Source organism: Thunnus thynnus, chromosome 4, assembly GCF_963924715.1.
Source record: "Thunnus thynnus chromosome 4, fThuThy2.1, whole genome shotgun sequence".
Taxonomy (NCBI): domain Eukaryota; kingdom Metazoa; phylum Chordata; class Actinopteri; order Scombriformes; family Scombridae; genus Thunnus; species Thunnus thynnus.
In genome coordinates, this window is record NC_089520.1 from 335,001 (window position 1) to 360,000 (window position 25,000).

A 25,000-nucleotide genomic window follows, 5' to 3' on the forward strand; every position below is an offset into this window, starting at 1 on the left:
GCCTCACCTGCCTCATCCCCCCGACTCCCCCTCCTGCCTGAAACAGAACAACACACTGAGTCAACATACACCTGCCTCACCCCCCCGACCCCCCACCATGTTACTCACATGAGTTTCACTTATTGATTGACTCGTGATTGAACAGAAACGCTTCCATCTTATTAAACGTATCGATCCACACTGAGTCCGAGCGTCTCATGGAGACCTCCATGTCCTTCTACACTCTGATGTAAAGGACAGATGTGCGCTGGATTTATAACTCAAGACAAAACCAGAGCATCATCATTATTGCGAAATGGAACACGGCACAATAATCAATTTATCTCAATTATCTTGTTTTCATAATGGTTAGAAGCCCTACTGGATCATTTCTTTATTCGCTCCAAACAGCCAAAATGTAAACTGTACATTAGCTGTAAGCTAGTTAGCGACAGACACACTGACTGTGTCTGACAGTTAGAAATCACTCTGTTTACTACAGAATGCACCACATTTACCGAACACCATGATATCATATACCACTACTGTATAAATAAACCTACACCACCATATATACACACCACTGTATACTGTATATACACACTACTGTATACTGTATATATACACCACTGTATACTGTATATATACACTACTGTATACTGTATATATACACCACTGTATACCATATATATACACCACTGTATACTGTATATATACACTACTGTATACTGTATATATACACCACTGTATACCATATATATACACCACTGTATACTGTATATATACACTACTGTATACTGTATATATACACCACTGTATACCATATATATACACCACTGTATACTGTATATATACACACCACTGTATACTGTATATATACACACCACTGTATACTATATATATACACACCACTGTATACTGTATATATACACCACTGTATACTATATATATACACACCACTGTATACTGTATATACACACCACCGTATACTGTATATACACACCACTGTATACTGTATATATACACACCACTGTATACTGTATATACACACCACTGTATACTGTATATACACACCACTGTATACCATATATATACACCACTGTATATATACCACTGTATATTATATATATATACACCACTGTATACTGTATATATACACACCACTGTATATATACACCACTGTATACTATATATATATATACCACTGTATATATACAGTGGTGTATATATATAATATACAGTGGTATATATGCAGTGGTGTATATATATGGTATACAGTGGTGTATATATATGGTATACAGTGGTGTGTATATACAGTATACAGTGGTGTATATATACAGTATACAGTGGTGTATATATATGGTATACAGTGGTGTGTATATACAGTATACAGTGGTGTATATATACAGTATACAGTGGTGTATATATACAGTATACAGTGGTGTATATATATGGTATACAGTGGTATATATACAGTGGTGTATATATATGGTATACAGTGGTGTGTATATACAGTATACAGTGGTGTATATATACAGTATACAGTGGTGTATATATATGGTATACAGTGGTGTGTATATACAGTATACAGTGGTGTGTATATATACAGTATACAGTGGTGTATATATATGGTATACAGTGGTGTGTTTATACAGTATACAGTGGTGTATATATATGGTATACAGTGGTGTGTATATACAGTATACAGTAGTGTATATATACAGTATACAGTGGTGTATATATATGGTATACAGTGGTGTGTATATACAGTATACAGTGGTGTGTATATATACAGTATACAGTGGTGTATATATATGGTATACAGTGGTGTGTTTATACAGTATACAGTGGTGTATATATATGGTATACAGTGGTGTGTATATACAGTATACAGTGGTGTATATATACAGTATACAGTGGTGTATATATATGGTATACAGTGGTGTGTATATACAGTATACAGTGGTGTGTATATATACAGTATACAGTGGTGTATATATATGGTATACAGTGGTGTGTTTATACAGTATACAGTGGTGTATATATATGGTATACAGTGGTGTGTATATACAGTATACAGTGGTGTATATATACAGTATACAGTGGTGTATATATATGGTATACAGTGGTGTGTATATACAGTATACAGTGGTGTGTATATATACAGTATACAGTGGTGTATATATATAGTATACAGTGGTGTGTTTATACAGTATACAGTGGTGTGTATATATATAGTATACAGTGGTGTATATATACACCACTGTATACTATATATATACACACCACTGTATATATACCACTGTATACTGTATATATACACACCACTGCATATATACCACTGTATACTATATATATACACCACTGTATATATACACACCACTGTATATATACCACTGTATACTATATATATACACCACTGTATATATACACACCACTGTATATATACACACCACTGTATATATACCACTGTATACTGTATATATACACCGCTGCATATATACCACTGTATACTGTATATATACACCAGACTCAGAGTGTAGGAAACGTCGGGGGTTAGTGTTGACTGATACATTTAATAAGATGGAAGCGTCTTCTAAAAGCACTTTCTGTGTGGATTGGCTGTCACAGTGTGAGTTTCAGAGGAAGACTTACCTCACTGTCAGAGACCACCAGGACAAAACCAGGACCTGGAACCAAACCATCAGGGTCAGAGCTGGGATCATGGTCCTGGTCAGGGTTCAGGTCTTGTGGGTCCAACCTGAAAAATGAAAATAAACATCACAGTTGAGTTTTAATCTCTGAAATATTCCCAGATTATTATCACTAGTGCAGTGCCCGTTCATAACGTGCCTGTTCTGAACGAGACAATTTCTTAGTACCTAGAAAGAACAGTGCCTGTCCCCTAAACGCCTCAGTAGACGCTATATTTACCCATGTTCCCTAAACGCCTCATCAACAGAATATCTGGAGACTATAATTTTGAGTTGAGCTGAAGTTGATGGGATGAACTGTAGTGCCCGATCAAAACGTGCCTGAGACATCCTGCACCATGTCTTGAACGTACATACAGAGTTCCCTCGTGTGAGGAACAGGAATAGAGCTGAACTCTCTGGATCTTTTCAGAGATTCAGAGATTCAGAGACATACTTTTTGCCAGGTATGAAGCAGATCAGATGTTTATACTGTGAAGGTGTGGTGAGGCTCGCCTGGGTTTCAGCTCCATGGACAACAACTTCATGACCAGTATGTATTCTGGAGTGTGTATGTTATGTGTGTATATATTGTATGTTTCTGTTTTATTGATCAGATTATTGAGTGTGTTATTCTTTTAATGTTTTAAGGGGGAGTTGGAGCAGAGTATCTGTAACCCGAGGACCTATGTCAGGAGTATATTGTGATATAAATAAACTGAAAATCAATTCAGCGCTTTGTTGATGCGACTAACCTGTGACATCATCACAGTTCCACTGACTGCTTCACTGTCTCTCTGTTGGAAGAATCGTGTGTACTGAGTCTTCATGTTTTGGTGAACTGAAGACAAACATGTATTCTGTTCTGTTCTGTTTGCCGTCCCTCCCAACCAACCGGGCTCGCAGATCATTCATACCTACCAGTACCGCACCAGTACCGCACCAGTACTGCACCAGTACCGCACCAGTACAGCACCAGTACAACAGAATAACTGAACCTCTGTGTTTGTGAGGATGCTGCACCTTATAATATGTATGTCAGTGATTATGTCGTGGTGCTCTGTTGTTGTTGTTGGTATTGTTGTTGTTGTTGTTGTTGTTGTTGTTGGTATTGTGGGTGTCTGTTTGTTTGTCTGTATGACAGACTGTATGAGAGTATTGATAAATATTGATCTATTCTGTTTTATTCTGTTGAATAAAATAAGAGTTGTCTCCAATAAACAAGGCAGAGTGTAAAACAGCAGATTCTTAAAGGGAGTCTGGTGAACAGAAACTACCTGCAGCTTCTCTCAGCCTCCGGCTCGACCTCTGACCCCGGCCGGAGCCTCTTAGCGTGGGGAGAGGCTCCACCCTCTGGACCTGGCTCCGCCCCCGCCGCCTGCCCCTCCCCCCTATGTCCGTTAACTGCCCCCCCTCCTCCCACCTCCCTCCTCACGGCCTCCATCTCCACTGGCTGAGACAGTCTGAGCAGGGTTTGATTGACAGCTTCTTCATCCAATCCCTGAGCGGCGAGGGCCGACGCCGCCCACCTGAGCAGCTCCTCATACCTGCAGGAACGAGAGGAGAACAGGTGTGTTTCCTCCCAGCGCAGGTCACTCACATCAGGCTTGGAAAGATGTCATATCATTGTAAAGGTAATCAAGGACTGTCTCATCATTTTAACGAGCAGAGATGTGTGAAGATGATCGTGTGTACTTGTTCCTGAGAGAAGGACTGTGTTCTAGCAGACCCTCCTCTCCATCCTGGCTCAGGCCCTATAAGGTACCGTTCAGGGTCTTGGAGTACACGGGACATGTTAAGGTGTTAAAGGTTCTTATCTAACATACATGTGCATGTAAATGTATCTCGTGGCTGTTTGCCATTGGCTGTAATCCATAAGTTTGTATAATATGACCGATCGATGATCATTTCTTCGTAAAAAGATTATAAAAAGGTCAGTTTGGCTTTTTATAGCGAGACAGAGGAATGATTCGCTTTGTGTGAGTTCTGTCTCCTTACTGATCAATAATAATATTTTTTAATCTTCAACCCAGCAGTCTTTTGTTTATATTTCATATGTGTGTTAAGTGTTTTAAGACAATTTCCACGACATCATCGTTTCAACAGACAGGTGTGATGTCATCGTTTCAACAGACGGGTGTGATGTCACTGACCTGGACTGGGGGATGATGGGTAGAAACAAACCCTCATGTTCTGTAACACAAACAGAGATCAGCTGGCTGCAGAGAACACTGCTGATTGGACCAGACAGATGATGATGTCATTGGGTGTAAACTCACGCTCCCATTGGTCGGAGAGGCTGTGGTCCGGTCTGGCTCTGGAGAGGACCCCCTTACCGAAGAACCCCTGCAACACAACGTGATGTGTCAACTCAGACCTGGATCCTGTTTAACTCGGTATTTAATGTATGTTAATGTGTTATTATCTTATTTTCAGTGTTTTTTTTATCATTTTCAGTGTATACTAAGTATTTTAATGCTTTTCTTATTTTAAACCTGCAGTATTTCACACAATGCTGATGAAGCCCGTCACCACCGGGTCAATCTCTCTGTATTTCCAGTATACAGAGCTGACATTCCCACGCTGGCACACTGGTAGTGATGCGTTTTACGTCAGTCAGTGATGTGTCATCAAATCTGGTGTTATTTTTGACATTACAAATTTTTTTTGGGCTGCCAGGCCACCGAGACCCCCGCCAGGCCTGCACTATCCGTCGCAGGAAATAATGGATTAATCCTGGAAGGTTGTTGATGCACTTTTCCTCTTATGAAATTAACACAGCGATTATTCAACCAATGAGAGCAAATCAACCAACTAATCGACCAGGAGACTACAGACCTGGTTTATACTGATGTGGATTAACTCAGACCTGGTTTATACTGATGTGGATTAATTCAGACCTGGTTTATATTGATGTGGATTAACTCAGACCTGGTTTATATTGATGTGGATTAACTCAGACGTGGTTTATACTGATGTGGATTAACTCAGACGTGGTTTATACTGATGTGGATTAACTCAGACCTGGTTTATACTGATGTGGATTAACTCAGACCTGGTTTATACTGATGTGGATTAACTCAGACCTGGTTTATATTGATGTGGATTAACTCAGACGTGGTTTATACTGATGTGGATTAACTCAGACGTGGTTTATACTGATGTGGATTAACTCAGACCTGGTTTATACTGATGTGGATTAACTCAGACCTGGTTTATACTGATGTGGATTAACTCAGACCTGGTTTATATTGATGTGGATTAACTCAGACGTGGTTTATACTGATGTGGATTAACTCAGACGTGGTTTATACTGATGTGGATTAACTCAGACCTGGTTTATACTGATGTGGATTAACTCAGACCTGGTTTATACTGATGTGGATTAACTCAGACGTGGTTTATACTGATGTGGATTAACTCAGACCTGGTTTATATTGATGTGGATTAACTCAGACCTGGTTTTTACTGATGTGGATTAACTCAGACCTGGTTTATATTGATGTTGATTAACTCAGACCTGGTTTATACTGATGTGGATTAAACCAGACCTGGTTTATACTGATGTGGATTAATTCAGACCTGGTTTATACTGATGTGGATTAACTCAGACGTGGTTTATACTGATGTGGATTAACTAAAACCTGGTTTATACTGATGTGGATTAACTCAGACCTGGTTTATACTGATGTGGATTAACTCAGACGTGGTTTATACTGATGTGGATTAACTCAGACGTGGTTTATACTGATGTGGATTAACTCAGACGTGGTTTATACTGATGTGGATTAACTAAAACCTGGTTTATACTGATGTGGATTAACCCAGACCTGGTTTACAGTGATGTGGATTAACTCAGACGTGGTTTATACTGATGTGGATTAACTCAGACGTGGTTTATACTGATGTGGATTAACTAAAACCTGGTTTATACTGATGTGGATTAACCCAGACCTGGTTTACAGTGATGTGGATTAACTCAGACCTGGTTTATATTGATGTGGATTAACTTGGACCTGGTTTATACTGATGTGGATTAACTCAGACCTGGTTTATACTGATGTGGATTAACTCAGACGTGGTTTATACTGATGTGGATTAACTCAGACGTGGTTTATACTGATGTGGATTAACTAAAACCTGGTTTATACTGATGTGGATTAACCCAGACCTGGTTTACAGTGATGTGGATTAACTCAGACCTGGTTTATATTGATGTGGATTAACTTGGACCTGGTTTATACTGATGTGGATTAACTCAGACCTGGTTTATACTGATGTGGATTAACTCAGACCTGGTTTACAGTGATGTGGATTAACTCAGACCTGGTTTATATTGATGTGGATTAACTCAGACCTGGTTTACAGTGATGTGGATTAAACCAGACCTGATTTACAGTGATGTGGATTAACTCAGACCTGGTTTACAGTAATGTGGATTAAACCAGACCTGATTTACAGTGATGTGGATTTACTCAGACCTGGTTGTGGATCTTCTGGATGTGGTCTGGATCACAGACCAGCACGTGTTGGTTGATGAGATCCGCCCGGAAGTGGCTGCTCACTGGCAGCGGAGCCTCGAATTGCTCGTACACCCGGGGCCGTCTACGGGGGGCCCGGAACTCCGCCTGCATGCTGCCGGACGGGATCAGACCGGGACCGGGTCAGACCGGGACAGCGTCAGACCGGGACCAGGTTGAAGCGGAGGCGGGTCGTGTTGATGTTACTGCAGCTAACTGCTAACTTGTTCGGATATTAGCCTGTTAGCCACTTAGCTTCTTATTTAATAAGTAATTCAGCCTGTTAGCTGTTAGCTGCTAATCTCTGGTTACCGCTCCGTTCGGTTTATTTCGCTGTCGGACTCCGCGGTGTCACCGAATCTGTGTCCGACTGGAACTGTCGGCCTCTTCTCTAGGTTCCGTCTTCTTCTGTTCCTGCAGTGTGGATCAGAGTGATCTGCCCCCTCAACAACAAAACAAGAACAAAACAAAAAGACAAACAGACCCCCCCCAAAACAAAAGATAAATCTAGATTTCTGTTTTTTATTTACTTTTTTAAATTTTATTTTGCTTTTTGTTGGCAGTGACAGGATTTACAAAACACAATTGCAAAAAAACTTTACTGTTTTGAATATTTATACAGTGGGGCCCAAAAGTCTGAGACCATTTTTGACATGGACCAAACAACTAATCGATTAATCCAGAAAATAATCGTTAGGTGAAGCCCCAGTGGAAACACTTCAGTAAAGTACAAACAGTACTGCAATAAATGAACTGAGTTACAGTGTGGAGGAACTATTCAGATCTTTTACTTTAGTAAGAATATTCAGAGATTTACTTCAGAGCATTCTCAGTCAAATAACTCATCACCCCAGTCAATGTGTTTCATTATTACACATTATATTGTTGGATTATTATTATTATTAAATATATATATATTTTTAAAGTAGATAAATGAAGCTTATGAGAGCACAGGTGAGTCAGACAGAATCACAACCAGGTGTGACTGAGAGACAAACACGTACACTCTAAAATGATGGAGCACAAAAGTGACATAAGCATAAATAAATAAACAAATGCAGAAATAAATAATTAAATATATAAATAAATGAAAAATAAATACATTTTGATCATGAAAAAGGACTAAATTAATGCCTTTGATTTATTTTCCACATTTCCATAAATAATATTTTATTGAGGCTATTTCTGTATTTTTACATTTATTAACTCATTTATTTATGCTTATGTCATTTTTTATGCTCCATTGCTGATTACAGTGACAGACACTCAATAATGGATAACAAAAGTACCAAAACTAAATCTACTGGTAGTACTACTACTACTGAAACTACTCTTAGTACGACTATTACTGCAGTACTACTCTTGCTGACATGTGAAACCGATTTTAGATCAGAGAATCAATCTACTAGTGAGATATGAATCACACAGAGATAAAGATCCTTATCAGTTACGCTCAGGGTTTGATCTGAACTTAACCAAGTCTGTGATTCACCCTGTTTTACTGGTGAGATCTGACAGCAAAGATCTCCTTTATACCACACCAAGATCCCCCCTTCAGTATGTTTTTTTTATTTTATAGAGGGCACCATGACGCCATTATATCCTGGAGGACAGTGAGTGAGCAGATCATTTTGATCAATGTCTTTGATAGATTTCATGAATTCAGGGTTTCCACTCTTCAGGTCAAAGGTTGAGGAGTGGAGACCCTGAATATTCCAGCTGCTTATATGAAATGAACACATTAAAACAATCAAAATGAACCCGTATAGTGAGACAAATATAAAAACACCTTCAACTATCTAACATTAACAATACTACATAATAATGTGACATAAATTCCATGGTGGCATTTTCACTAATACTACTACTGTACTGACTACTACTGTTGATATTATTACTATTACTAACTAACAATACATTTCCATGTTCTGTTACTCAAGTGGAAAGATGTTCTGAATATGTACATCTTAGTTGAACAGAAGCCGGGTGGATTGAGTTCGCAGCATCTCCCTGATGTCTCCCAGCTCAGAGGTAGCAGGGGGGGGGGGGGGACTGTCACCGTAGGCTGGGCTACAACTGCTGCATAGCTCTGCTGCTGTTGGTGGGGAGGGGGACCAGGGGCAGTTGCTGCTGTATAGCTCTGCTGCTGTTGGTGGGGAGGGGGACCAGGGGCAGTTGCTGCTGTATAGCTCTGCTGCTGTTGGTGGGGAGGGGGACCAGGGGCAGTTGCTGCTGCATAGCTCTGCTGCTGTTGGTGGGGAGGGGGACCAGGGGCAGTTGCTGCTGCATAGCTCTGCTGCTGTTGGTGGGGAGGGGGACCAGGGGCAGTTGCTGCTGCATAGCTCTGCTGCTGTTGGTGGGGAGGGGGACCAGGGGCAGTTGCTGCTGCATAGCTCTGCTGCTGTTGGTGGGGAGGGGGACCAGGGGCAGTTGCTGCTGCATAGCTCTGCTGCTGTTGGTGGGGAGGGGGACCAGGGGCAGTTGCTGCTGTATAGCTCTGCTGCTGTTGGTGGGGAGGGGGACCAGGGGCAGTTGCTGCTGTATAGCTCTGCTGCTGTTGGTGTGAAGGGGGACCAGGGGCAGTTGCTGCTGCATAGCTCTGCTGCTGTTGGTGGGGAGGGGGACCAGGGGCAGTTGCTGCTGCATAGCTCTGCTGCTGTTGGTGGGGAGGGGGTTGGTGGGGAGGGGCTGAGGAGGGGGAAGGTAGTCTCCTCTGGATGTGCTTCACATTAGTGAGGTGGCAGTGCCTGGGGAGTGGGAGGTCCAGGCTGAGCTGCTGTATCTCCTCATAGCAGGGGAGATGATCCTGGGCTGGTGATGGGGAGGAGGAGGTCTGGGATGGCCCCTAAAGCTCCTAGTAGAGGAGGGGGTGGAAGGACTGCATCCCAGGGCGGTGTCTTTTAGGATCTTTGCAAATGTCCTCACCCTCTCTCTGTGTAGATGGAGTCCATCATAGAGGTCCCAGGTGCCAGTGGTTGGATAGAGGGCCAGGTGGACACTGGGTAAGGTGGCACATCCTCTTCTGATCTCAATAATAATGTCATGAATGACATGAGGAGGGATGTCTGTTCAAGGCAGCAGGGTGGAGACCACAATGCAGGTGTCGGGGAACTCTCTACTGGCCCTCTCCGCCATCTTTCTCACTGCCTCAGCAGTGTCCTTAATGAGGCTCTGCAGGTCATTTGTTCCTGTGTGGATCACCAGGCATTGAGGGATCCTGAAGGTCTCCTTTTTCAACAGCTTCATTGCCTGGCCTGTGTTGCTGCAGCGTTTAGACAGCACTTTCTTACCAGGAAACAGCTTGTTTGTGTCCAGGATTTTCCCATTGGAGTCAGCCAGCAGAACCACTTGTGGGGCTTGCTCTTCAGGCTGAGTGGAGGGAAGCTGGGATGGGCAGAGCTGGCTGTTGGCAGCCGGCTGTGTGGATGTATCAGGAGGTGCCAGGATGTTGTTGGGCTGGATGCAGAGCAGAGAGGGTGGAACAGAGACAAGGCAGGGGTTTGTGACACTGGCAGGGAGAGTCTGTGTCTCTGTACTTGTCATTGTGGGGACTGATGTCTGTCAGGCGTTGGACTTGCCTGGTGAAACTTCCTTTCTCTCTTCTCAGCATCTTTCTTCACTTTGGTTAACCGAGCACAGAGCACACTGTTCTCCTGCCTCTAGACTTCCTCTGAGGTCAGATGCCAAGGCCTGGTTGTCTCTCTTGAGCTGCTGCAGCTCCTTTAAGCTGCTGAAGAGTTGTCTGGGGGGTCAGGCATCCTGGCCTGGGCCAGCTCTTTGAATCCAGTAAAGTCCAGCTCCAGCAAGGCCATACTGTTCTTCAGCTGGTTGGTGGAGCTGGCAGGTGTGGGAGGGGCAGAGATGGACGAGGTGGCGGGGTTCTCTACTGGGCTCTCATCATCTTCACTATCAGAGGGGACATTGGTCCTCTTGGTGTCCACCTCAACTTTCAACAGGGGGAATATCTCTTCAAATGACTCCAGGTTGGCTTCATTTACTTGGACCATGACCTTTTCTTTGATGATGTGATGGCAAGCAGAGGGTCTTCCTTGTGAAGGTGTTCATCTTTGCAGATCTTTAATCTGCTTCCTGAGCTGATGTCCTCGCTGGATACGTATGGATAATTGCTGCACAGAGTATCCTTCCAGATGTAGATGGAATCAGTGAAGAATATGAGGTTGTTCGTCTTCCTTCTTTTTGTTGGGCGTAGTCACTGAAGAGGACCTCTGGGTTTTCATGTTTCCTCTGCTTGTCTGTCCTCCTGTCTGTCCACCATGTAGTATTGGTGTCTCTGGATGTGTTGGTACAGTGTGGTGTATTTGTTGACCCTCCTCATCCTTGGCAGGATGAAGCTGTGAGTGAACGTTTCTCTGCTCAGAGCACTGCGTCCCTCTGCAGCCAGGACGCTGTTCACGAACTGAAGACAGAAGCTGAAGCAGTTATGGTTCTCCTCATCGAACCTGAGAGACAGACAGACAGATGTCAGAGACATACAATAGGAAACTGTTCAGAGTATAATTATGTTTTAAAGGATAATTCTGACTAATAATTTTCTATATTTTTCTTCATGTTTGGATCTAAACCAACAATGAACTGATCTACTAACAAGTATTGTGTGTGTATCAGTGTGTGTTAAACCAGCAGTCAGGTGTCTGTAATCATTCCTCCTGTTCATACCGCATATTAAAAGATCCTTCAAATGTGCTTTCAATGGAAGTGATGGAGGATAAAATCCACAGTGTGTCCACACAGTCATTTAAAAGTGTGTGTGAAGCTTCTATTCAGCTTCAGCAGTCTGAGTTAGTCATATCAAGTGGATATCTGACACATTTACAGTCTTTTTAGCATCAAATTCCCTCTTTGTGTTTCCTCGGACAGTGTTTCCCTGTTGAGCTGCAGGTGGAAGTATAGTAACAAAAAGAGGAACTTTGGCACTAAAAAGACTGTAATGTTGAAACAGCTCTAAATGGTAAATGGGCTGCATTTATACTGCACACTGAACACTACATGCCACCATGTAGATGTATGTTCATCAGGATCTAATCTAATGCACATTCATACAAACTCACACACCAGGAGAAATTTGGGGTTAAGTGTTTTGCCCAAAGTCACTTTGACATGCAGAGACTTCCGATTATTGGACGATCTGCTCTACCTCCTGAGCCACAGCCGTCCCTGCTACTCTACTTGATTTGACTCATTTGGATGTCTGAAACTTCATATTAGCTTCAGATAAACTTTAAACTCCCTCACAGGTGTGTTTTGTACTAATATGGCGCCGGTGAGGATGGCTGTTGTTGCTTGGTGTCCTCCTCAACTTTGTGTTTTTCTTGTTGTCTTAGTGTTGTTCTCTATTTTTTTTGCAACTTGTAACGTGCTGATCAAGAACAATAGACAGTCTCTTCTGGATATAAACTTGAAACTTGAAACACGTTTTTGCACAGAGGGAGAACTGTGGATTTTGTCCTCCATCACTTCCATTGTAAATGCATTATGAAGGGATCTTCTAATGGTCAGTATGTGTAAAGAGATCAGGTGTACGTGTACCTGCGCCAAGCCGGGTCCCACATGGGTCCGTCAGAGAAGCGGTCCAGGTACTGGTCCCACTGAGCCAGCAGGTGGAACATGTCAGGTCGGACCAGAGGAACGCTGATGCAGCGCTCCCACCCACTGTGGTCTCTACGCACTCCCCCCCGAGTGTAGTTATACACAACTCCTGTACACACACACACACACACACACACGCAGACACGCAGACACACAGATATCCTTGTTAGGACATTGCATTGACTTCCAAACAGTTTTGGGTTTTGACAGCCAAACCCAAACCCTAACCTTAACCAGGACCTCAGACATGACTTTTTGCCTCATTAGGGCCAGGCTTTGGTCCCCATGAGGACTACTGGTTGGTGTTTATATCAGAAACTGTCCCCAAGAGGTAAAAAACACACTCACACACTTGCCCTTGCGTTTCCAATGACCTCACAGCCTACCATCACACTTCTGACACCAAATGAAGCGAAGGAGGTTTCCCAAACCAGGTCTCTTCCACCACCTTAGCAAACAAAGGTTTCAAAGTTTCATCTCCCTTCTGTAGTACAGAAATATTTTCAGGTACTTCCCACATTTTATTAGACAGCAAACTCTTTCCTTCAGGTTCTGTTGGCCTTTGCTGCCCCTCAAAGCAGTGTCTGGATTTTCTTGGCCCCTTAGTGCCATCCTCACACAGACTACTGTCAATGTCTGGGAGTGATTGGACACCAGCTTTCACCAGGGATCAAATGATCACAGGAGAAGAAACATTCATATTGACGAGGCCAACAGAACCTGACAGAAAGAATGGGAAATGCCTGAAAATATTTCTGTACTGCAGAGTGAAGACGAAACTTTAAAACCTTTGTTTGCCAAGGACAAATGTTATCTTATTCTCATGTTATGTGTTTTAGCTGTCTTGCTAACATTAGCCACAGCTGCACCTACATTCAGGAATCACCTGATGCTAATGTTAGCCACAGGTATGCTTGCGTTCAGGAGTCACCTGATGCTAACGTTAGCCACAGGTATGCTTGCATTCAGGAGTCACCTGATGCTAACGTTAGCCACAGGTATGCTTGCGTTCAGGAGTCACCTGATGCTAACGTTAGCCACAGGTATGGTTGCGTTCAGGAGTCACCAGTTTAGTTCAGATTTGGAGGTAAGCTGAGGTCAGGGCTTGTGAGGCTATACTAATGTTAGCTGTGGATGGTCAGCAAATCCTTCCAAACTGTTTTCTGCCTGCTTGTTAAACGTCTCATTTTCTGTTTCTACATGTTGAATATAAACGATGCAGCGTGTGTGTGGAGGATTCTGATGGAGCTGACGGCTGAGTAACAAGGTAAAGAGTAATATAAGGTGTTATTTTTGCTGCTGAGTAATAAGTAAAGTAATCTAAATACTTCTAATTTGATGTAATTAGGAATAAATTACCATTTCCAAGTAACTTGCCCAACACTGGCTGTGATGATTCAGACCTGCAGCTGAGGCCACAACCAGGATCTGTACCTGACACATAACTCATCATATTCTGTCATGACACAGCTCCGCCTTCCTCTGTGACCTTTCACCCTGACCTTTCAGGCGCTCTGTACAAGTCCTCACAATCTCAGTGAACAGACTAATGTCCCCATATCACCAGTAAAACAGGTTCTCACACACAGAGCTGTAGCTCTCTGAAAAGTAAAGTGTCTTCTCATTGGCTCTCCATCTTCTGTTTATATTTATGTTTATTGTTGTTTGTGTTTAGAAAGGCTCAAACTAAACAGAGGGGGGGTAAACCGATGTCAGTCTGACCTTTGACCCCTGAGCCCCACCTGCAGTGTTGGAGATGCCGGTGTGAAGATCTGATGTCCCATCAAACTCCCTGAAAAATCAGCAGAACACACACTGGTTACATATACTGGTTTAAACTGGTTTATCAATCAAGTTATTTATATAGCACCAAATCCCAACAGACGTTATCTCAGGGCTCTTTCCACATAGAACAGGTCTAGACCGTTTAATCTACAGAGACCCAACAATCTTCCATGAGCAGCAGCAGGAAAAACTCCCCTTTAACGGGAAGAAACCTCCAGCAGAACCGGACTCTAGGTGACGCCATCTGCCTCGACCGGTTGGGTTGAGAAAGAAAGAAGGAGGGAGAGAGACAGAGAGAAGCATAATAACAACAATAAGAACAATAGAGATATGACTAATAATAATAATAGCAGGCTCAAGTAATCCCGTCCGTAACTAGGGGGTCCATGACCCTGATCCACAGGAATCTGTGAGATGAGGAAGCACAAAAACTCTGTGGAAGAAGCCAAGTTAGTAACATGCATTAATGAATGCATACAGATGGAGAGGAGGAGGAGGAGAGAGGAGCTCAGTGCATCATGGGAAGTCCCCCAGCAGTCTAGGCCTATAGCAGCATAACTAAGGGCTGATCCAAGGCGAGCCTGGTCGGCCCTAACTATAAGCTTTATCAAAAAGGAAAGTTTTAAGCCTACTCTTAAACATAGAGAGGGTGTCTGCACCCCGGACCCAATCTGGAAGATGGTTCCACAGGAGAGGAGCCTGATAGCTGAAGGCTCTGCCTCCCATTCTACTTTTAAACACTGTAGGAACCACCAGTAAGCTGCATACTGGGAGCACAGTGTTCTAGTGGGATAATAGGGTACTATGAGCTCTTTAAGACATGTAAAGAGCTCATAGTACCATGTAGTGAGACTTGAAGCTGCTTGGCTCATAGAGGGGGCAACTGGGTACACTACTGTATCCATGTAAAGATGCAGTTTAGCAGTTTTCAAGTCCTTCTCAATGTTCTTATAAATACAGAAAATACGGTAGGAACTATAATCCAACCTTGGGGAAACCCTTGGAAATCTCTAAAAAGTCTGATTTAAGACCATCTGTAAAAACACTTTGTGTCTGTAAGATAATTCCTGAACCATTTTATAGCTGTGTCCCCTGTTCCAATATTTAACAGTAGCTCACAGTCCACAGAGTCAAACGCTTTTCACAAATTAACGAATAAAGCAGCACAGTGTTGTACCTGTTGGTGATGTGTGTGTATACTTGTATGTATCTACCTGTTGGTGATGTGTGTATACTTGTATGTATCTACCTGTTGGTGATGTGTGTGTATACCTGTATGTATCTACCTGTTGGTGATGTGTGTGTATACCTGTATGTATCTACCTGTTGGTGATGTGTGTATACTTGTATGTATCTACCTGTTGGTGATGTGTGTGTATACCTGTATGTATCTACCTGTTGGTGATGTGTGTATACTTGTATGTATCTACCTGTTGGTGATGTGTGTGTATACCTGTATGTATCTACCTGTTGGTGATGTGTGTGTATACCTGTATGTATCTACCTGTTGGTGATGTGTGTGTATACCTGTATGTATCTACCTGTTGGTGATGTGTGTGTATACCTGTATGTATCTACCTGTTGGTGATGTGTGTGTATACCTGTATGTATATACCTGTTGGTGATGTGTGTGTATACTTGTATGTATCTACCTGTTGGTGATGTGTGTGTATACCTGTATGTATCTACCTGTTGGTGATGTGTGTGTATACCTGTATGTATCTACCTGTTGGTGATGTGTGTGTATACCTGTATGTATCTACCTGTTGGTGATGTGTGTGTATACCTGTATGTATCTACCTGTTGGTGATGTGTGCATTCCTGTTGTCATCAGCAGGTGTGATCAGCAGGCAGCAGGAGCTCTTGTGTGCGTTGGTGAGGGGGGAGGGCAGGCTAACCGGCGCCTCCTGCAGTCTGCTCCCCCTCAGCTCCTCCCCACAGCTCGGACACTCCTCCGGTACCGAGAAACAGAAGATCTGCTTCTGACAGTGAGTCAGCCGGATCACACCGCGCTCCATCGCTGCTGCTCTTCTGTTGGAGGTCACCTCCAACCTCCTCAACTTAACTCCACCTCCAACCTCTGCAACTTAACTCCACCTCAACTTCTCCTTAGCTTAACTCCAACCTCCACCTTTTACTCCTCAAGTCTTCTTTTTACTCCTCACCTGTTCCTCCTCACCTGTCCTGCCCCCCCCCTCACCTGTTCCTCCTCTCTCCCCCTCACCAGTTCCCCCTCACCTGTTCCTCCTCACCTGTCCTGTTCCCCCTCCTCACCTCTTCCTCCTCTCTCCTCCTGTCTTCTGTTTGTCTGTTGTCTATTTTCTTCTTCTCTCCTCCTCGGTGTCACACCTGGTTGCTGGGTTACAGCCTATCAGATGACATCACTGCCCAGCTCTGGCCTATCAGGTTGCAGGTCCTGTCAGACAGACAGTCATGTGACCACCGGCTCACCCGGTCTACTGTTTTGCAGCGTCGTCATGGAAACCAGCGCTTATCGTTAAAAAGCCAAAAATACACAAGATTTCATGTAAAATCTATAAACTGTAGTTTAATAACAGAAGATTACTGTAGTTTTATGAGACAGTTATTTTCCATTATTTTATTGGTGCCCAGCTGCTGGAATATTACTGTTTTTCACAGCGAGATCTAAATCCACCAAACAAAGACAACATACAATATTTAGTCAAAATAACTTTTGGTGGCATTGGAAGAACTATTTACAAGTAACATTTTACAGTGTGTGTGGTTCAGGTGTGTTTTCTGTTGTATAAAATATTGGGTGTAAAGTTTTGATAATAACTGTAAGGTCACATTTATCCCGACCATTCAAACACTGTGCAACATTTATTGATAATACCTATCCCAGGGATGGTATTAGTGATACTCTTATCAATACTCCTTATCAGTTCTTTTTCATTAGTAAAGAACTGCAGGGACAGAGAGGAGAAGCTGCAGTGTGACCATAAATTACACCACAAGTACTGATAAATGAACCAACTATACCCAGGTCTTTAATCCAGACGTGTTTTTGGGGGCAAAGCGAGTTTCTCTCTGACGCTGAACTGTATGTAGGCCAGAAGCTGCAGCTCAACTGTCAGACGGAGATCTGATCTGTCAGCTCAGGTGTGTCTGAGGACAAACTGTCGCATGTGGACGTCACGTGTGCGAGACATTTAATCACGTGTGATTCTGTCACATGTTCCAGCGGTTCGGTGCAGCAGGAAGTGTTGACATCTTTAAACTTAAAACCTGATTTAGAGACATTATTTACTTTATTTCATTCACTTATTTTATTGTATTCATGTTGTAAAATTTTATTGATCTTGTATTTTACTATAATTAATATTATTATATATTTTTATTCCTCTTTATTTTATTTGTCTTGTCTTTTATCCACTTTTTAAATCTAGTTTTTACTTAACTCTTTTATTATTAATTATTGTTAGTAGTATTATTAGTATTATAACTTTTAAATCTATTTATTTTATTACATTTTCATAATTTTTATTTGTCGTGTGCATTAGTGTCAAGTTGTTTTTTCTCTGTGGTCCAGATCCGCCATCTTGTCTGCAGCCAAGTCCCCCTCGATCAAACAAACACTTCTGAAAATCCCAGCAAATACTCTGAGCCGGCGGGTAGTTCAGGGATGCTGGGAGTGTCTTACACTGCGGTGCTGTAGTATCCATGGCGACAGACGTGCTGGTACATAGACAGGTATCTGGAGGTCGTCTCCATCCTTGGCAGCACAAATTGAGCTGTGAAACAATCTCTGCTGATTGGCTGGTGTCCCTGCGACCTCATCAGATAGTTAATGAAGCCCAGAGCGAAACCATAGCAACAAGAGCCGAACTCCCTCTCCTCCTGAAACCTGCAGACAGACAGGTCAGAGAGACAGAAAGGTCAGAGACAGACAGGTCAGGTCAGAGAGACAGACAGGTCAGGTCAGAGAGACAGACAGGTCAGGTCAGAGACAGACAGGTCAGACAGACAGGTCAGGTCAGAGAGACAGACGGGTCAGAGACAGACAGGTCAGGTCAGAGAGACAGACAGGTCAGAGAGACAGACAGGTCAGGTCAGACAGACAGACAGGTCAGAGAGACAGACAGGTCAGAGACAGACAGGTCAGGTCAGACAGACAGACAGGTCAGACAGACAGACAGGTCAGAGAGACACACAGGTCAGAGAGACACACAGGTCAGGTCAGAGAGACAGACAGGTCAGGTCAGACAGACAGACAGGTCAGAGAGACAGACAGGTCAGAGACAGACAGGTCAGGTCAGAGACAGACAGGTCAGAGAGACAGACAGGTCAGAGACAGACAGGTCAGGTCAGACAGACAGATAGGTCAGACAGACAGACAGGTCAGAGAGACACACAGGTCAGGTCAGAGAGACAGACAGGTCAGGTCAGAGACAGACAGGTCAGGTCAGAGAGACAGACGGGTCAGAGACAGACAGGTCAGGTCAGAGAGACAGACAGGTCAGAGAGACAGACAGGTCAGGTCAGACAGACAGACAGGTCAGAGAGACAGACAGGTCAGAGACAGACAGGTCAGGTCAGACAGACAGACAGGTCAGACAGACAGACAGGTCAGAGAGACACACAGGTCAGAGACAGACAGGTCAGGTCAGAGACAGACAGGTCAGAGAGACAGACAGGTCAGAGACAGACAGGTCAGGTCAGACAGACAGACAGGTCAGACAGACAGACAGGTCAGAGAGACACACAGGTCAGGTCAGAGAGACACACAGGTCAGGTCAGACAGACAGACGAGTCAGAGAGACAGACAGGTCAGAGACAGACAGGTCAGGTCAGACAGACAGACAGACAGGTCAGACAGACAGACAGGTCAGAGAGACACACAGGTCAGGTCAGAGAGACAGACAGGTCAGGTCAGAGACAGACAGGTCAGGTCAGAGAGACAGACAGGTCAGAGACAGACAGGTCAGGTCAGAGAGACAGACAGGTCAGAGAGACAGACAGGTCAGAGACAGACAGGTCAGGTCAGAAAGACAGGTCAGACAGACAGACAGGTCAGACAGACAGACAGGTCAGAGAGACACACAGGACAGGTCAGAGAGACAGACAGGTCAGGTCAGACAGACAGGTCAGGTCAGGTCAGAGAGACAGACAGGTCAGAGAGACAGACAGGTCAGAGAGACAGACAGGTCAGGTCAGAGACAGACAGGTCAGGTCAGAGAGACAGACAGGTCAGAGAGACAGACAGGTCAGGTCAGAGAGACAGACAGGTCAGAGAGACAGACAGGTCAGGTCAGAGACAGACAGGTCAGGTCAGAGAGACAGACAGGTCAGGTCAGAGACAGACAGGTCAGGTCAGAGAGACAGACAGGTCAGAGAGACAGACAGGTCAGAGACAGACAGGTCAGAGAGACAGACAGGTCAGAGACAGACAGGTCAGAGAGACAGACAGGTCAGAGACAGACAGGTCAGAGAGACAGACAGGTCAGAGACAGACAGGTCAGGTCAGAGAGACAGACAGGTCAGAGAGACAGACAGGTCAGAGACAGACAGGTCAGGTCAGAGAGACAGACATTCAGAGACAGACAGGTCAAAGAAAGTGAAACACCTGTCTGGTGTCCAGGTGTCCAAGTGAGCAAACATCTCCAGGTGTTTGTCCCACAGTGTCGTGAAGCTGAGGATGCGGTTGCTAGGGGCGACCAGAGGGACGATGATGCTCTGCTCCCATCCCTGCTGCTGACAGGTCACTCCCCCCTCTGTGTAACTGAACACCACACCTGTAATAACAACATAAACACACCTGTAATAACAACATAAACACACCTGTAATAACAACATAAACACACCTGTAATAACACATAAACACACCTGTAATAACAACATAAACACACCTGTAATAACACATAAACACACCTGTAATAACAACATAAACACACCTGTAATAACAACATAAACACACCTGTAATAACACATAAACACACCTGTAATAACAACATAAACACACCTGTAATAACACATAAACACACCTGTAATAACACATAAACACACCTGTAATAACACATAAACACACCTGTAATAACAACATAAACACACCTGTAATAACACATAAACACACCTGTAATAACAACATAAACACACCTGTAATAACACATAAACACACCTGTAATAACACATAAACACACCTGTAATAACAACATAAAGACACCTGTAATAACACATAAACACACCTGTAATAACAACATAAACACACCTGTAATAACACATAAACACACCTGTAATAACAACATAAAGACACCTGTAATAACACATAAACACACCTGTAATAACACATAAACACACCTGTAATAACAACATAAAGACACCTGTAATAACACATAAACACACCTGTAATAACACATAAACACACCTGTAATAACAACATAAAGACACCTGTAATAACACATAAACACACCTGTAATAACACATAAACACACCTGTAATAACAACATAAAGACACCTGTAATAACACATAAACACACCTGTAATAACACATTAATAGAACAGAATTGACTGTATAGAGATGAATAAGCTGCTGTTACCTGCAGAGTTGGAGACGCCCACATGGAGCTCAGACTGATTTTCTTCTCTGAAGAAACAAACAGCTGATCACATTTCATAAAAAATCAAATAATGTAAATTTGATAATTTTTGTAAATTTTAAATTTGTATAATGTAGTGTAATGTGCAGGTTTCTGTCTGATGCTAATCAATAGAAATATCATAACAACAACACGTGGCTGAGGTCTTATAATTATTAATTAATTAATTAATTAATTTTCATCTTATTTTGAATATTTGTGTCTCATGTCATTGCTTTATTGTGTTTTCGTCCCTGAGATACTATTTCCTGTTGTTGTTGTTGTTGTTGTTATTGTTGTTGTGTACTTGTTTTAACATGTAGGCTACAACTTTTGTTGAATAAAGTTTTGTATTTAAAAAATGCTGCGGATGTGAAGTACTCAATATTATAATTATATATTAATAACAGCAATATTACCAGATGCTTTTAAATCATAGAAAATATTAAAAATAAATAACATTAAATCAAGAAAAACCCGTCTGTGATGTGAAATGATGTGGAGCAGTGATGGAGGCTGCAGATGATTCTGACTGTTTACCTGAAGCCAGCAGGTCCCTGCTGTGACGTCATGAGGAAGCAGCAGCTCGCGCGGTGTCCATTTCTGACCGGAGCCCGGATCCGGACCGGAGCCTCCGTCAGGCCGAAGTGCACCGCCTGCCCGCACACCGGGCACCGCAGCCCGGCGAGAGCCGCGGGACTCGCCGGGCCGTCCAACGTGTACACGGTCCGGCCGCAGTGACTGAACCGCAGCAGGTCTCTGAGCTCCATGAGGGGTCTGGACAGGTAGACAGGTAGACACGTAGACAGGTAGACAGGTGGATAGGTAGACAGGTAGACACGTAGACAGGTAGACAGGTGGATAGGTAGACAGGCAGACAGGTAGACAGGTGGATAGGTAGACAGGCAGACAGGTAGACAGGTAAACAGGCAGGAGGACGGACAGGTAGACACGTAGACAGGTAGACAGGCAGGAAGTGGACCAGGTGACAGGTGGGGGCGGAGCCTCCGGTGAAGCAGGAACAGTAAAACGCTCGCCTGCATTTATATCAGTCATCTAAATAGCAACCAAATAATCTTCTATTGATCAACTAATCAATTAATCAACTCATGGTTGCAGTTATTTTATGTTGAACATTATTAAATTAATCAGCAACTACTTTGATAATTGATTAATCTAAAATTCTCTGATTGCTGCTTCTTAACTGTGAAAATTTTCTGGTGTCTTTCGTCTCTATGACAGTAAACTGAAGATCTTTGTTGTGGATAAAACGAGACATTTAAAGACGTCATCTTTGGCGTTTTCCTACATTTTATAGAACAAACAACTAATAATCGATTAATGGATAAAATAATTAACAAATGATTTGATGATGAAAATAATCATTAGTTGCAGGTCAAGTTTCATCTATAACAATAATGCATCATATTCAATAAACTCTTTGTGTGTGAAATCTGAATCTGCAGCTAAGAGTTCATTCAACATCATGAACATACAGACATTCAGCATTTAAATCGAAATGCGCATTGTTGTGCAGAACATAATTATATGTAAAAATATAAGAAATGTGTAAAATAAATAAAAATAATAAGTGAAGTCATTTTGACCTTTTAAACAACACTTTATTCTTGGTGGCTTTATTCTCAGAATCACTTCTACTCATTCTGACTTTTGGCTGTAAAAGGTTAAGATGAACCCTTTAATGAGAGCAGGGTTACGACTGTAATCAGGAGCGTTGATGAGCAGTAAACTTTGTATTTTGGGTTCATTATTTTGGGGGCTTGGTAATACGATCCTTACAACATAATCAAATAATTTCCAAAGAACAATAAGTAAACAATAATTACACTGAAGGACACCATGAAGCTAATCAGAGGACACAGAACATAATTCTTCTTATACATCAGTGTACGCAGACTTTCCAAGTATAAATTAGATTCACCCAAAAAAACATGTATGTTTGTATGTGGAATTTACCAGTTAAGTATAAGAGCAGTTACGTAACACAAAGGTTTGATAGTCTCATCATGACAGACGGACTTCTGTCATCATCAGGTCAGACAGCTTATTCCTTTATGTGAGAGAAACTGGCCTGTAATATTGGTTGTTATTTAATTGTATTTATTTTTATTTCCTCGTCTTTGTTTAATAACTCTGGTTCACATTCCACACAGCAGGTGGCGCTAACGCTCCGCCAGTAAACAGCAAGTAGAAGAGTTCAGAGGAACCTTCCTGCAGCGGCTGCTGAGTCAGCCGGAGCGGTTTAAACGGGACACCGACAGGGCAACTTCGAAGCTGGAACAGCCGAAGCTGCGCGAGGACGATGAGCACCAAACAGGTGACCTGCAGGTGAGTCTGTGAGCTCGTCACCTGTCTGTCTGTCACCTGTCGGTCTTTCTCTCCGTCTCGCGCGCGCGTCTGTCGCTCAGATCACTGCGCACACGTTAGCCTCGTGCTAATGTTTTTAGCTGTTAGCTGCTAGCTGTTAGCTTGTGTTCCGTCGTCACTGCAAGTTTAAACTCTGACAGAGTATCAAAGGCGCGCGCCCTGAGGTCCTGTCAGCTCCGCGTGAAACAGCAGCACTGAGCTGCAGGTAAACACACCTGAGCTGATGAGTCAGGAGATCACTGCTGAGATTTCTCTGACGTCACACGGTGTCCTCTGACGTCACACCGTCCTCCACAGACATCCAGGGGTCCTGGAACAGGTTTCAGACGTGCTTGAGGTGGTCTCGTAGGGCCTTGAAGAGCTTTCAGGGGCCACTGAAGAGTTTCCAGCAGTCCTTGAAGAAGTTCCTCTGGTCCTTGAGGAGGTTCTTATAGTCCTTGACAGGTTTAAGGGGTACTTGAGAAGGTCCAAGTAACGCTTTAGAAGACATGTGGTCCTCGAGGAGATTACAAGGGGCTTTAAGAGGTTCCTATGGTCCTCCAAGAGGTTCCTATGGTCCTCCAAGAGGTTCCTATGGTCCTTGAAGAAGTTCCTATGGTCCTTGAGAAGGTTATCAGAGGTTCTTGAGTGTGTTATCTGTAGCAGTACTGTTGCTATGGTTACCTGCAGTTTAACAAACAGTTTTAGGTGAGCACAGACACCTGCTAGCTAGTCACAGAGCAGGTTGTCTTGTTGCCATGGCGATTAGTGTGTATTTTTTGGAATCTGGTGAATGTTGCCATGGTGATGAGTGTGTGTTTGCTGATGTCACTTGCTGTGCAGCAGGTGTAACAGGTGTGTGTGTTGCAGGTATTTCCTCCATGGTGTGTGCAGGGAGGGCAGCCGCTGCCTGTTCTCACACGACCCGACCACCAGTAAACCCTCCACCATCTGCAAGTTCTACCAGAGAGGAGTGTGTGCCTACGGAGAACGCTGCAGGTAACACTCACCTGACAGACGAGTAACACTCACCTGACAGACAGGTAACACTCACCTGACAGACATGTAACACTCACCTGACAGACAGGTAACACTCACCTGACAGACATGTAACACTCACCTGACAGACAGGTAACACTCACCTGACAGACATGTAACGCTCACCTGACAGACGGGTAACGCTCACCTGACAGACATGTAACACTCACCTGACAGACAGGTAACACTCACCTGACAGACATGTAACACTCACCTGACAGACAGGTAACACTCACCTGACAGACATGTAACGCTCACCTGACAGACAGGTAACACTCACCTGACAGACATGTAACACTCACCTGACAGACGGGTAACACTCACCTGACAGACGGGTAACACTCACCTGACAGACATGTAACGCTCACCTGACAGACAGGTAACACTCACCTGACAGACGAGTAACGCTCACCTG

At 43.3% G+C, this 25,000-nt stretch overlaps 4 protein-coding genes across 5 annotated transcripts in view; 1 reads left to right on the forward strand and 3 right to left on the reverse strand.

Annotated features, from left to right (window-relative positions):
- tsen2 (TSEN2 tRNA splicing endonuclease subunit) overlaps positions 1–7,531 on the reverse strand; it is a 13,879-nt gene extending 6,348 nt beyond the window's left edge. Inside the window, exons 1-6 of the mRNA XM_067586107.1 lie at positions 7,154–7,531; positions 4,952–5,018; positions 4,826–4,865; positions 3,950–4,219; positions 2,635–2,740; positions 1–37 (exon numbers count right to left, since the gene is read on the reverse strand). The exon at positions 1–37 is cut by the window's left edge and continues 47 nt beyond it. Of these exons, the coding sequence (XP_067442208.1) occupies positions 1–37; positions 2,635–2,740; positions 3,950–4,219; positions 4,826–4,865; positions 4,952–5,018; positions 7,154–7,306 (673 nt within the window). The 5' untranslated portion in view covers positions 7,307–7,531. The remainder of the gene's footprint in view (positions 38–2,634; positions 2,741–3,949; positions 4,220–4,825; positions 4,866–4,951; positions 5,019–7,153) is intronic.
- A 3,895-nt stretch (positions 7,532–11,426) lies between these two features.
- mkrn2os.2 (MKRN2 opposite strand, tandem duplicate 2) lies at positions 11,427–16,652 on the reverse strand. The gene is made up of 4 exons (XM_067586116.1): positions 16,385–16,652; positions 14,542–14,591; positions 12,740–12,908; positions 11,427–11,652 (listed from the first exon to the last, which is right to left on the reverse strand). Exons 1-4 carry the CDS (start codon positions 16,600–16,602, stop codon positions 11,427–11,429), a joined length of 663 nt encoding a protein of 220 aa, XP_067442217.1. The 5' UTR covers positions 16,603–16,652.
- mkrn2os.1 (MKRN2 opposite strand, tandem duplicate 1) lies at positions 16,647–24,407 on the reverse strand. Of its 2 annotated transcripts, XM_067586110.1 has the most exons (6): positions 23,784–24,407; positions 21,721–21,957; positions 21,142–21,188; positions 20,172–20,340; positions 18,249–18,452; positions 16,647–17,000 (listed from the first exon to the last, which is right to left on the reverse strand). In XM_067586110.1, the coding sequence occupies exons 2-6, from the start codon at positions 21,948–21,950 to the stop codon at positions 16,946–16,948; spliced, it is 705 nt and encodes a 234-aa protein (XP_067442211.1). In that variant the 5' UTR covers positions 21,951–21,957; positions 23,784–24,407; the 3' UTR covers positions 16,647–16,945. The 2 variants fall into 2 exon arrangements, with proteins under 2 accessions (XP_067442211.1, XP_067442210.1); XM_067586109.1 differs by lacking the exon at positions 23,784–24,407 and having other exon boundaries at positions 21,721–23,355.
- Positions 23,379–25,000, forward strand: part of mkrn2 (makorin, ring finger protein, 2) — a 3,847-nt gene continuing 2,225 nt past the window's right edge. Inside the window, exons 1-2 of the mRNA XM_067586112.1 lie at positions 23,379–23,529; positions 24,418–24,546. Of these exons, the coding sequence (XP_067442213.1) occupies positions 23,504–23,529; positions 24,418–24,546 (155 nt within the window). The 5' untranslated portion in view covers positions 23,379–23,503. The remainder of the gene's footprint in view (positions 23,530–24,417; positions 24,547–25,000) is intronic.